This window comes from Capra hircus, chromosome 25, assembly GCF_001704415.2.
Source record: "Capra hircus breed San Clemente chromosome 25, ASM170441v1, whole genome shotgun sequence".
Lineage (NCBI taxonomy): Eukaryota > Metazoa > Chordata > Mammalia > Artiodactyla > Bovidae > Capra > Capra hircus.
In genome coordinates, this window is record NC_030832.1 from 54,278 (window position 1) to 67,500 (window position 13,223).

General features: G+C 54.4%; 2 protein-coding genes across 2 annotated transcripts; one reads left to right on the plus strand and one right to left on the minus strand.

The window, feature by feature from the left end:
* Positions 7,501 to 10,544, minus strand: POLR3K (RNA polymerase III subunit K). Its single transcript, XM_018040081.1, has 3 exons — positions 10,379 to 10,544; positions 8,960 to 9,047; positions 7,501 to 8,098 (listed from the first exon to the last, which is right to left on the minus strand). Exons 1-3 carry the CDS (start codon positions 10,487 to 10,489, stop codon positions 7,971 to 7,973), a joined length of 327 nt encoding a protein of 108 aa, XP_017895570.1. The 5' UTR covers positions 10,490 to 10,544; the 3' UTR covers positions 7,501 to 7,970.
* Positions 10,727 to 12,895, plus strand: SNRNP25 (small nuclear ribonucleoprotein U11/U12 subunit 25). The gene is made up of 5 exons (XM_005697330.3): positions 10,727 to 10,938; positions 11,384 to 11,474; positions 11,677 to 11,782; positions 12,141 to 12,215; positions 12,639 to 12,895. Exons 1-5 carry the CDS (start codon positions 10,897 to 10,899, stop codon positions 12,694 to 12,696), a joined length of 372 nt encoding a protein of 123 aa, XP_005697387.3. The 5' UTR covers positions 10,727 to 10,896; the 3' UTR covers positions 12,697 to 12,895.

The following is a 13,223-nucleotide window of genomic DNA, read 5'->3' on the forward strand; positions in this document are numbered from 1 at the left end:
GGCCACCTGTCCTGGGACGGCCGAGCTGGACAGTCACCTGCCTCAGGGCAGCGGACATCCCGGGACACGGAGAGGCCAGGCCAGAGTCAGGCAGAGGCGCCGGCGGGATCCAGGGGCCTTGGGTGGATGGGGCCCAGAGAGCAGGACCCAGGACAGAGGGAGGAGGGGGCTGAGGCTGGAAATGCCTCCGGACGAGCTGCTCACTGTACCCACCCCCCACCGTTGCTGCCTTCCGCCCGAGGCGCCGTGCACGGCATGGCTGGAAGGATGCAGACAACGGCTTGGGGTTCAACGAAGGGGGCGCTCTGCTCCACTCGCGCCCACCCAGCCCTGCCAGCAGCCCGCACTGGCCGTCCGCAGCCCCGGCATCAGGGTCCCCCAGGGTGTCTGATTCATGCTGCACCCTCCCACCTGCTCCTAACTGAAGAGACATCCCAACCCTCCCCCAGGCCTGCCCTTGCCTGGAGAAGATGATGTTAATGCCTTGGGCCCCTGGGAGGGGGCTCTGGAACATTTGAGCACGAGCCCTCTTCGTCTCCATCTTCTTGGCTGCATAGCCCTCCTGGAAGCCTGCCCTCTCCTGCTGCCCTGCCCACAGGTCCCGGGGGGGGTCCACAGACTCCTCTTCAGACCTAAAGCTCCTCAAAGGCATGTGCGAGAGCAGAGGCTTTACCAGCCCCAGGACTGAACCCCGTCTCCACTCACAGTCGTCCGAGCTGAGACCACCTGACCCCAGAATGCCCATGCGCTGCCCCCAAGAGGTCAGGAACTACCCTGCCCCTAAGCCTACCCCCAACTCCAACTAACGAGCTCAGTGCCCGTCCCTCTGCCCAGTGGCACCCACGATGCTCACAGGCCAGGCCAGGACGGCCCACCATTCCTATAGCACATGTCGCCAGGAGAAGCCCAAGGCAGGACAGAGTTGATGAACCAGGGTGGCCTCCCAAACTCCCTGCCGCCCTTCCAAGTGTGGCCCCCAGGCTCCTCCTGAGCTTGGGGCTTGCAGGCCACCTGCCCCGGCCCCCAAAGTCCACGCTGACCTGAGCAGGGGAGAGCCCCAGGCGACACTCACCTCCCCAGATGCGTCTGCCAGTGCCCAGGGCAGGCATGACGCTCCCCGGAGGCCTGCAGGTGGCTTGTCGCCCAGCCGCCCCTGCACTTGCAGCAAAGTCCCTCTGCCTGATTCAGGAGATAACTGCACCGACCAGTGACGTGAGCCTCGCGCGGGAGGCTGACACAGGCCGCCCACATCTGAAACCACGAGAACAGAGCACGGCAGCTGGCCTAAGAGGGGCGAGAGGGGACCAGCACCCACCATGAACCCCACCTTCCACCCCCAGGGACGGCAAGCTGCCACACGTGGGCCTGGGGACCATCCATCGATTGGCAGGTGAACGGGGCTGCTCACTAAACTGGCGCCAGGAAGCGAAGACACAGGCCAGGCTCAGAGCAGCGCCTGTCTCCCAGGCTGCCCAGGGTGCAGCTCAGGCAATCCCTGAGCACCGGGGTGGGTGGAGAGGGGGTCAAACCCAACAGTACTGCAGGCTCGCTCAAGGAAGGAAAGAAAAGATGGGAGTCCCCGCCCCCACCCCCAGACGGATGGCCCCGTGGGAAGTCGGGCACAAGTCCCTCCAGACCACGTCTACGCTCCAAAAAACGCTCGTTTAACAGCCACCTCGTTGCTCCGGCTCTTTTCAAATTCTTTTCAGAGAAGCACATAAAAAGCTACCTCATGTCTTTACTGGTGGTAGAGACCATGGTTTAATAATCCATTAAACCATGGACAATTTCACTGTTGCCTACATCCGCTATTTCAATTTAATGGACATATATGTGTATATATAATGGACATACAACACTGCATTCGTTTCTGGTGTAAACATGCCATTTTAAAAGAGTAATTCCAGGCCTGGATCTCTAATCACCAGGATGAGTGCCGCACAAAAAATAAAAATGTGCTGGGGCAACCTGTCGGGCCTATGACCTCAAAAAAGATGCTGCCAAGCGGTCCTCCGGAAATACATGGACTTATGCTCCCATCAGACATGCAAGGATGCCTGCAGTCCTCACCAAATGCATCTGACAGCAGTCTTTTAAATCTTTGCCAATCTGATAGGCAAAGACGTTTCAATGTTGTCTTAACTTGCACTTCCTTGGTTATCAGTAAAGATAAGCATCTTTTCATAAACTTATTGACTGTACGTTCTTCAGTTCAGTTCAGTTCAGTTCAGTTCAGTCGCTCAGTCGTGTCCAACTCTGCGACCCCATGAATCGCAGCACGCTAGGCCTCCCTGTATGTTCTTAGGAGTGCCAAATAAGGCTGCACTTTAGCGTGCCCCTGTGCCTGAGTTTACGTATAAGTGTGTTTGCGTGTGTCTGTTCTGTGCATTAACCCAGCTGCGGGGAGATCTGGAGACACCAGAGCTGCAGCTCTCTGGAGTTGGAGAAACCAGGACCCACGGCAAGATGGCATCAGAGGCTCAAATCCATGACACACCTTAGGAATGACCAGGAACACGATCACACTTCCAACATTTAAATGTTAATCATCTTGGCCCCTTACACACTTTCATACTCACTGGTGCCATCCTTGCCCTAGTACCCTTATCAAAAGAGCTTCCTTCTCTCTCAGGCTAGAACTCACTCCCTTGAGACCAACAGACCGCACACCAGCCGCACACGACCCGCAGGACAGGATGCAGGCTAGAGACGGGAGAACATGTCACAGACACTGAGATGCGTGAAGGCCACTGCCTCTGCCCAGAAAATTTTCCGATGCCACAGCCTGGCACCCCACCACCTCCTGTAACACGCAGTTCAGTTCAGTCGCTCAATCGTGTCCAACCCTTTGTGACCCCATGGACTGCAGCACGGCAGGCCTCCCTGTCCATCACCAACTCCCGAATCTCACTCAAACTCATGTCCATTGAGTCGGTGATGCCATCCAACCATCTCATCCTCTGTCGTCCCTTCTCCTCCTGCCCTCAATCGTTCCCAGCTTTTCAAATGAGTCAGTTCTTCGCATCAGGTGGCCAAAGTATTGGAGTTTCAGCTTCAGCATCAGTCCTTCCAATGAATATGGACTGATCTCCTTTAGGATGGACTCACTGGGTCTCCTTGAAGTCCAAGGGACTCTCAAGAGTCTTTTCCAACACCACAGCTCAAAAGCATCACTTTTTTGGTGCTCAGCTTTCTTTACAGTCCAACTCTCACGTCGATACACGACTACTGAGAAAACCACAGCTTTAACTGGACAGACGTTTGTTGGCAAAGTAATGTCTCTGCTTTTTAATATGCTGTCTAGGTTGGTCATAATACACAGAGATAAACAGAAAAGCAAAATCTGCAGATGCAGGGAAAACCTCAGACACAAAGACAATACAACCAGGGCCACTAAGTATCTCCCGAAACCCAGCCCCTCGAAAGACAGGCACAGAGAATAACAAGCGCCCCTGGTCAGACGTGCCCTAAGGACGGGACACGCGGGGCTGCACACGTCCTCATACCTGACGAGGACCAGCCCGGAGGCAAGCCCGCCCCAGTAGGGAACTTGTGAGCGAACACGTTACAACAGAATGCGCAGGCGGCCCGTGGCTAGGACTCCACGCTTTCACTGCCCTGCGCCCAGGTTCGCCCTCCAGTCCGGGAACAGAGATCTCACGTGCTGCGCCTCAAGGCCATAGATAAATTAAATAAACAAAGAATAAGTTTGTATATTTGCAAATGGTTGGGGAAAAAATAAAGAATTACATGCCACGTGGAACGACTATGAAATTCAAACGTCAGGGTCCACCTTCTGGAACGCCGCCTGTGCGCTCACAGCTCTGCAGCTGCCCTCGTGCGCTCACGGCTCAGCAGCTGCCCTCGTGTGCTCAGGGTCTGCAGCTGCCCTCGTGCGCTCAGGCTCCAGTAGCTTGCCCTCGGTGCCGCTCAGGGTCTGCAGCTGCCCTCGTGCGCTCACGGCTCAGCAGCTGCCCTCGTGCGCTCAGGGTCTGCAGCTGCCCTCGTGCGCTCAGGCTCAGCAGCTGCCCTCGTGCGCTCAGGGTCTGCAGCTGCCCTCGTGCGCTCAGGCTCAGCAGCTGCCCTCGGTGCGCTCAGGGTCTGGCAGCTGCCCTCGTGCGCTCAGGGCTCAGCAGCTGCCCTCGTGCGCTCACGGCTCAGCAGCTGCCCTCGTGCGCTCAGGCTCAGCAGCTGCCCTCGTGCGCTCAGGGTCTGCAGCTGCCCTCGTGCGCTCAGGGCTCAGCAGCTGCCCTCGTGCGCTCAGGCTCAGCAGCTGCCCTCGTGCGCTCAGGGTCAGCAGCTGCCCTCGTGCGCTCACGGCTCTGCAGCTGCCCTCGTGCGCTCAGGGTCTGCAGCTGCCCTCGTGCGCTCAGGGTCTGCAGCTGCCCTCGTGCGCTCACGGCTCAGCAGCTGCCCTCGTGCGCTCACGGCTCAGCAGCTGCCCTCGTGCGCTCAGGGCTCAGCAGCTGCCCTCGTGCGCTCACGGCTCAGCAGCTGCCCTCGTGCGCTCACGGCTCAGCAGCTGCCCTCGTGCGCTCAGGGCTCAGCAGCTGCCCTCGTGCGCTCAGGGCTCAGCAGCTGCCCTCGTGCGCTCAGGGCTCAGCAGCTGCCCTCGTGCGCTCACGGCTCAGCAGCTGCCCTCGTGCGCTCACGGCTCAGCAGCTGCCCTCGTGCGCTCACGGCTCAGCAGCGATCTTACCAGTTTCAGGGCCGCAGTGTTTCACAATGCTTCTGCTCGCTTGCTTACACTGCACACCCGCCATGCCACAGGAAGAAGACAGGGCTCCGAATGCCCTGTCTTGAAGGCACAGGGCAGCGGGAGCCACTGTGTCAGCGAGCTGGATGGCAGAGGAGAGTGTCGTGCGACGACACTGCAGCGTTCGACACCACCTGGCTAAGCACTCCTCTGGCGCGAGTCTCAACACAAAACAGAATTCCTTCACAAAAAATAACAATGAGGCAGTGGAATTAAATCTTCCAAGGACCCATCATCAACCCAGGAAGGAAAGCCGCTGAGGGTGACTTAAAGGTGTCTGATTGCAGAAGTTGAGGGAAGTGTGTCCAGAGAAGATGCATTTAAGACCATCTGTTTTTGGTCAAGAACAGCTGTTCTGAAAGCTAAGGACACTGGGAGCAACGTCACATCAATTAAAAATGAGGCAGATAATCTGACGCGCCTTTCCTCAGTTCTCAGTGGCTCCAAACATCACTGGACCCGGCCCTCTGCCGCTTCTGCAAGGAGTCGATGCCTCGACGCCAAGCGGGGAAAGGAATGAAGAACGAGCTTCTGGGCACAGACCAAGGAAACAACTAGCAACTCACGTGGGAGCACTCGCAAAGCCGAGAAAACGTGAACGCCGGAGAACGGCACCTGGAAGCTGCTGCCGAGCATCACGGCTGACTGGTGAACACAGGTGCAGCGCGAGGTTACAGTTGGCAGCCTTGTGGAGGACATGTCCACAGCCTGTAACTCGTCACTGCACTGCTTACCCGCAAACACGCTGAGGACAATACCTGTGTCTCTCACCACCCGCAGCTACTGACCCATCGGCAAGGTCACAGTGACCCACATCTGCCCCCCGCCCTGAACCAGGGTGAGACGCACACGTGCAACTTAACAAGAAACACTAATTCGGTTACACAAAATGGTGTGCATTCCTTTCATCAAGGGGCTCGTATAACACTGCAGGGTTACATACTGAGCTTCTCTGTAAGAGCTCGCTTCCTTGTGTCTTTCTTGATTGTGACTCTTGACCCACAAAACCCAAAATACTGACTCTTTACAGAAAAAGTTGTGAACCCCCGAAATAGACTATTACTATCTTCGTTTTACACAGGAGAAAATGAAAGAGGTTCAGCAACTGACAGGCAGGCAGGCTAATTTCAGAAGGCATGACCTTCACCGCAGACCAGGCTGCCCCCAGTAACAAGCGAAAAGAAGAACAGACCCCTGAAGAAACATAACTGATGGCATCAGTTCATTTCAGTTCAGTCGCTCAGTCGTGTGCGACTCTTTGCAACCCCACGAATCGCAGCACACCAGGCGCCCCCGTCCATCACCAACTCCCGGAGTTTACTCAAACTTATGTCCATCGAGCCGGTGATGCCATCCAGCCATCCGTAAGAAGACACTAAAGCAACACCCACAGGGCAAACACACATTTGCAAAAACAGTGCAAACTGTTCTGAAACAGAAACAACTGGAGACAAGGGGCTCAGGATCTGGTCAACGTGTCCTAACAGGAAAATACAAATGCGATCCATAATCAATTCAAAAAAAAGGATTCATAATTTCTCGAAATGCGGACTTCCCTGGTGGTCCAGGGGTTAACAATCTGCCTGCCAATGAAGGGGACGTGAGTTCGATCCCTGGTCCAGGAAGACCCCACGTGCCTGGGGCAACTGAGGCTGTGCGCCAGGGCTGCTGAGGCCGGGCTCCACCGCCCACCAGCCATGCGCCCTAGAGCCCATGCTCCGCAACGAGAAGCCTGCACGCAGACAAAACAAATCAATAAAATTCAAAATTTCCTGAATTATACAAACTATACAAGCTCTATAAGACAACAATTTTCAAAAAAGTAAAACTCTGGGATTGTCCTGGTGGCCCAGTGCTTAAGACTCCACACTCTCAATGTAGGGGGACAGGTGCAGTCCCTGGCTGGGGAACTAAGATTCTGCATGCTACAGAGCAGGACAAAAAAGTAATAAAAAGTTGGAAAAAAGCAAGAATCTGTATAAAAGTCTTAAATTTAAGTCCCATTATTTCGTAAGTGAAACTTCATTATTAGGCGATTTGGCGCAGGGAACCATATTCGAAATCCTGTAATAAATCATCATGGAAAAGCATACAAAAAAGAATATGTACACACATTATGAATACATATACACTTGTGTGTATGTGTGTCTATATATGTGCATGTAACTGAATCACTACACTGTACACCAAACACTACTATCACATTGTGAGTCAACTATAAAGTCAAAGTTGCTCAGTCGTGTCTTGACGCACTGCGAGCCCATGGACCACACAGTCCATAGAATTCTCTAAACCAGATACTCAAGTGGGTAACTGTTCCCTTCTCCAGGGGATCTTCCCAACCCAGGAATTGAACCCAGGTCTCCCGCATTGCAGGCAGATTCTTTACCAGCTGAGCCACAAGGGAAGTAAACTATAATTCAACAAAATAGAGAGAGAGATTTGGAAGCAATTAAATTTGAGGCCCTGAGCAAGAAACAAATCATCAATAACCAGAATCCTGCTCCTGTGGGCCTGGAGTGTCCTTTTTCTCTTTAGAGTAGAAAGATGGATATAGAAAGTATTAAAAAACATACAATCTACTAAATGTACTGCAATTCCAGGAAACAAAAATACAAATAATAATTAAATAGAAATCCATGTTATTAGCAATTCCGTAACCAGTTTGGCCCTAAATACGGCAGTCGGTTTTGGGATTTATGGTTTGATGTCTACTTCTTAAGGCATTTAAAACACTGACAAGGTGATAACAAGACTGTTAACTTTAATTAAATATTCAGGATAAATTTTAATTAAATAAGTTTGCAATTAACAGTTAAATACTGAGGGGCATCTAATGTACTAAACTAATAAGTTTTACTTTATTAGTTATGAAACAATGTAAATATTAGAGTGTTGGCTGATGGTAGGAGAACATCAACTGCCCAATAAACATGAAAGAGGAAGAGCAGGACCTCAGCAGGATGCACTCAGTGACGGATACTCCTGTCCACACACAGCATGGGCAGAATCTGGACATTCTGAACATCAAGGAGTTAATCTGCTGACTGGGAGGCGGGCTGTACTTCCTGACTCCCCGGGCAGCCACCCTTAAAGGGTCAGCTTTCCACCACACCAGCCAAGACCCTCAGGACACACAGTTCCCACTCGCAGCTGGGAATGCGCCCTGGACAGTAAAGCACGCAGACGCTGACGCGGCTGGGCCATCCTGCCCTCAGTCCCGCCAGCGGTGTCCACACTGCGCGTTGCCGCACTTGTAGAAGGTGGTCATGGGCTCATCTGCAGAGCGGGTCTGAAGCTGCATGAAATAGGCTCGAGGATGCTCACACTTGGGACACGGCTCTGGCAACAAGAACAAACAGTGACCCACGTTTACTAAAAAAAAGAAACGATCCTCATGATCAACATGCTTGTTAAAAGTGGACATTTCATGAAACACAGCAGCAGACACTCCCCAGCTCGACTAGTATCCCTTGCCTGAGGTGCCCTGCAAGGTTGTCCTGCAAGGAAGTGTCATTTCCACGGTGCTCTCACAACTGAGGGAAGGAGACCTGTGATCTTGATTGTACTTTTTTCTTTTTTAATTTTCCTTTCACCGAGATTTCAATTCAAGAACCTTGCTCTTGATGAAAACTCCTTCAAACACTCAGACACTATTTGGTGTGTAATTCACCTCCCAGTGACAAATTCTGCCCATGAGAGATTTTTAACAGAGCAAATCTGGACGGCCCCCTCTGGGGTAAAAAGACAGTACTAATCGCCCTGAGCTCCTCCTCCTCTCTGGCCTGGTCGTGTCGAGGGCTCTCTTTCCTTCCTGGGTCACATCTGTCACTATCAGAGATGAATCAAGACTCAAATACTTACTTCACAGAATATTTAGGGCAGTTTAATACTCTCTACCTTTGACTTTTAAAAAAACTATATTAGAACAGAATCCTTACACTGATTTTTTAATTACTCCCATCAGCATCAATATGAGATCACCCTGAGACTAACTCAGGTCTGAATCACTCCAAAGCTTGTGCCAATACTGTCTGCGCAACAAATACATTAGAGAAGAAAACAGTTTCTAGTCTCAGAAGCCCACTTGATACATCACAGACTCTGCTCTGCAGTGGCAGAGCCAGCGGCCTCATCCTTACCTACAGCTCCTGGCTGCATCCTTACCCATAGCTCTGAAACAGGAAAGGTTTTCTCTCTCACCTGCAGTAGAGTCAACATTCTCCCAGGCAGCTGCTCCACCAAGCACATCATCCACTTCTTTCAGCTTTGGATACTTCCGATTTGTTACCTAACAAACAACAAACAGCAGGTCTTCAGACTCTCCCAGTAAGCGACCAGTACAAAGCCAGGTCACCAAACCATGCCTTCAAGTATCACCCCAGACTCTGCTTCCTGCCTTCAACATGAAGGAATACTAAAGGAAAGCACAATTCCTGCTGTCACCGAGCAGGAATCTCCATGAGAATCAGGAGGATCCACAATTGGGATGTCCCCATAAAAAGATTCTGTGAGGACTGGATGAAGCAACAGAGCAGGAAAGGAAAACCGGCTCTGGGGTGACCCTCTTGTTCTCCCACCTCTACAATACTTGGTCACTGAAATAAGACATCCAAAGACGACTAAGGCCAAAGTGGAGCACTTGGCAGGGTGGCCCAGCCACTCTTCCCAGACAGAGCTTTTTCTAACTATTTTCCAAGTTTTACCAGCCGTCCTTGAAATGTCACCCTTCATAATTTCAGCCTCTAAACTCCCACAGCACAGCTACATGGTGGAGCAGTATATAAACATTAAGAATGAGGTAACACCGGAGAAGGCGATGGCACCCCACTCCAGTACTCTTGCCTGGAAAATCCCAAGGACAGAGGAGCCTGGTAGGCTGCGGCCCATGGGGTCGGGAAGAGTCGGACACGACTGAGCGACTTCCCTTTCACTTTTCACTTTCATGCATTGGAGAAGGAAATGGCAACCCACTCCAGTGTTCTTGCCTGGAGAACCCCAGGGACGGGGGAGCCTGGTGGGCTGCCGTCTATGGGGTCACACAGAGTCGGACACGACTGAAGTGACTTAGCAGCAGCAACACCAGCGTGCTCTACTTCTATAAATTATTAAAGGTGTTCTAAAAAGGAAAGACGCATTATCGATGGAAAGTAACATGAGTTAGAACTGAGTTATAACACAGTATGTATCATTCCGTACTGAATACCCAATATATTCCAGATGTTCAGACTAGAACATAAGAGGGAACAAAAACTGAAAAATGTATACCCTAGTGTTAACAAACAAGGCGCACAAGTAAATTATAAACCGCAATGGAAGGCAAACGAGTCCTATTAAAAAAATAAGATTAGGAGAAGAAGGGCGAGGTGGAGAAAGAGGCTGCAATTTTAAATAATCCTTCGGGTAAAAGCACGAGCGACGAGTGACATGGGTACAGAGGGGAAGGGGGACCCGGGCGCAAAAGCCCTACACAGGCCCCTGGAGCAGCGCGCGGCGGGGGGAGCGCCACGGGGCGGCCGGCAGGGCCCAAAGGACGCCGATCCAAGCGGGGAAGGAGGCGGGGAAGGCCCGGGTCGCGCGGGCGCCTCGCGAGAGCGTCGGCTCCGCGCCGCGCGCGCCCACCTTGCGCGTGACGTTGTGCACGTAGGGGCAGGTGTTGCATGCGAAGCGGTGGCAGCGCGGGCCCTCCTCGACGATCAGCCCGTTCCCGCAGCCCGGGCAGAAGAGCAGCATGGCCGCCACAGGCTCGGCGCTCCCGGCAGCGCCCGCGGCAGCACGGCGCCGGCGTTCCCAGCGCCCGTTGGTCCCCGCCCCGCCCCCTGCCAGCCCACCAATAATCACGCCGCCTCCCCGCCCCCAGGGAGAGCAGCGGCGGGCCGGCTCCCAGTAGCTCATCTCTCATTGGTCCTCGAGTGGCCCCGCCCCCGACGCCCCGAAGGTGGGGATATAGTAGCCTGCCCGGCGCGTGCGCGACAACCTCCGTCGCGCGGACCAGCTGTGCGGGCGGGGCCGGCGGGAAGCCCGGCGCCCTGGAGGAGCCGCGGGTGGCGGCGCGGCCCGAGCCGCAGGACGACGAGGAGGACGAGGAGGAGGCGCTGCCGCACTCCGAGGCGGTGGACGTGTTCCAGGAGGGCCTGGCCATGGTTGTGCAAGACCCGCTGCTCTGCGACCTTCCGATCCAGGTGCGCGAGGGCCGCGTCGTTCCCCCGGGCGGGGGTCGGGGCGCGGACGGACCCTAGGACCGCTGGGGGCTGCGGCCTCGGCCTCGGGAAGGCGTTTCCGAGCGTATCGGAGCGTCTAGGCAGAAGGCTCCTGCCGGGCCTGGAGGCGAGCGAGGCTTTGGCCTCGGGTGCGAAATTTAAAGGGGCGCCGAAAAACCGACTGGTCAGGACATTTGACATGTCAGCAGTGTTTTAAAAACAACCAGAAATTGGTGTGCAGAAGCCTGGGGTAAGCAGAAATAATGTAATTTTCAAGTAAAAAGTAAAAGATTGATGTTTCCCAGTTTTCCGTTCTCCTCAGACTTCAGGAAGGTTCTGCCTAACTTTATAAACGCTGTCAGCTTGTCTGCCTTTGTTGTTCTGGGTGGTGAAAGGAGCTCCCACCTCCATCCTTGGTCTTTTCCAGGTTACTTTAGAAGAAGTTAATTCCCAAATAGCATTAGAATACGGCCAAGCAATGACAGTGCGAGTGTGCAAGATGGATGGAGAAGTTATGCGTAAGTGCTGCCCTCCTGCTCAGGCAGAGCAGTCTGAACCTTCACAGGAGAGGATGTTAGCAGGGCTGGTGGGTGGAAACTCCGGGCTGTGCCCAGGCCTGTTGGGCACACCCACACCTGCCCAGACTTGAGCTTTGGGAAGTTATAGAGCTTCTGGGCTCTCTTCTTGCCACCTGACGCTGGGGATCTTCTGCTTGTGCAGCTGTGGTTGTAGTCCAGAACGCCACGGTCCTGGACCTGAAGAAGGCCATCCAGAGATACGTGCAGCTCAGGCAGGAGCGCGAGGGAGGCATTCAGCACATCAGCTGGTGAGTGGAGCCTCGGCTCCTCCCTCAGCCCTTCCTGGGAGACGGGGAGGATGTGCTGGACACGAACGAGCCTTGTTATCTCCTGGCCTCTGCTCAGGATGCGGCCTAGAGCGTCGAGCTCCCTGTCCCGAGCCTTTAAAAAGGGCAGGTGTTCCTGTGCCTGCGGGCCCTGCCCTAGCTGCTCCTCTTCTGCATTACCACGCGGGCAGCTGGGTAGCTGCACGTGGGGACACCTCAGGGCGTGCCATGTGTCTGGATGTGGCTTCCCTGGTTAGAGGAGCTGCTACCAGCCCCTCGCCTGGGTGCTCTCAGCCTCCTGAATCACCCTGCTTGTGGTTTACTGAATTCCCATCTGTAGGTCCTACGTGTGGAGGACATACCACTTGACCTCCGCGGGAGAGAAACTCACAGAAGACCGGAAGAAACTCCGAGAGTAAGTTCAGGCTCCGTCTTGAGCTACAGGGAGCTATCCCATCTGTGGCCCTTTTGTTCCCCAGGCCCTACCATAGGGCCGGGGTTTCCTCCAGAGGCCCTTAAGAAAGGAGGGGTCTTAAATCCATCCTGAGGAGTGTGTGAGACCAGGAGAGTCCCTGACTGGACTGAGGCTGTCCTGCAAGGAACTCCCTGGAGGCCTCCCTGCCCGGAGGACAGGAGGCAGAGGAGGTGTGGCAGTTGAGGCTGCAGAGCCAGGAGAGAGGGTTATGAGTGTGCACGGCGGGGGAGCATGGCCCTGCCCCCTCCTCACCTCCCCAGCACTGTGCTCTTCCTGCCTGGCCTCTCTCATCCCACACAAGCCTCAGAGGAGTCACAGCTGGGCCCTTGTGTAGGCTGGACTCTGTCTCTCCTTCTCTTTCAGTTACGGTATCCGGAATCGGGATGAGGTGTCCTTCATCAAAAAGCTGAGACAGAAATGAGTCTCCAGACTTGGACAGCTCTGTGTGCAGGCGGCTGAGCTCTTCCCTGGCAGAAGGAAGCCTTGGGCCACTGTGCCCTTTCCCCAGATGGGTGGGAGAAAGCCTGACCCCAGCTGGACTCGCCTGGACTCTCAAGTGAACTCTGATCCCAGGGCTGTGGGCCTGGCCCTGTGTACAGAATAAACCCTGTTTGCTTTGAGGTTTGGAAAGTCATGTCCCCATAGAGGGGCACAGGCAGGGACCCTGCCAGTGGTCACAGCATCGGGCTGCTGCACCTGAGCCCTTGGCCACCACCCCGCTCCGCAGGCGACACACACCTGTCATTCCTGCAGCGAGGAGGAAGTAAAAGCAGAGTGCTGGCTCTGTTTCTGCCTGTGAGGAACAAGGGCGTCCGAGCCCAGACTGGTCAGGGCCTCCAGCTTCAGCCCATGGGTGCCTGGCTCCTAGAAAGGGACGTGGCCTGGCTGCCGTGGGGCGCTTCCAGGGGTGCGTGGGGAAGTGTGGTATTCCTGGGTCCTTGTCCGTTT

What these genes read in the sequence shown, in the direction of transcription:
- POLR3K (XM_018040081.1), bottom strand. Translation starts at nt 10,489, where the DNA reads ATGCTGCTCTTCTGCCCGGGCTGCGGGAACGGGCTGATCGTCGAGGAG. An exon ending in TGCACAACGTCACGCGCAAG is followed by an intron (nt 9,048 to 10,378) that starts GTGGGCGCGCGC and finishes GTTGTTTGTTAG; the next exon opens with GTAACAAATCGGAAGTATCC. An exon ending in GAATGTTGACTCTACTGCAG is followed by an intron (nt 8,099 to 8,959) that starts GTGAGAGAGAAA and finishes TCTTGTTGCCAG; the next exon opens with AGCCGTGTCCCAAGTGTGAG.
- SNRNP25 (XM_005697330.3), top strand. Translation starts at nt 10,897, where the DNA reads ATGGTTGTGCAAGACCCGCTGCTCTGCGACCTTCCGATCCAG. An exon ending in GATGGATGGAGAAGTTATGC is followed by an intron (nt 11,475 to 11,676) that starts GTAAGTGCTGCC and finishes CTGCTTGTGCAG; the next exon opens with CTGTGGTTGTAGTCCAGAAC. An exon ending in GGCATTCAGCACATCAGCTG is followed by an intron (nt 11,783 to 12,140) that starts GTGAGTGGAGCC and finishes TCCCATCTGTAG; the next exon opens with GTCCTACGTGTGGAGGACAT.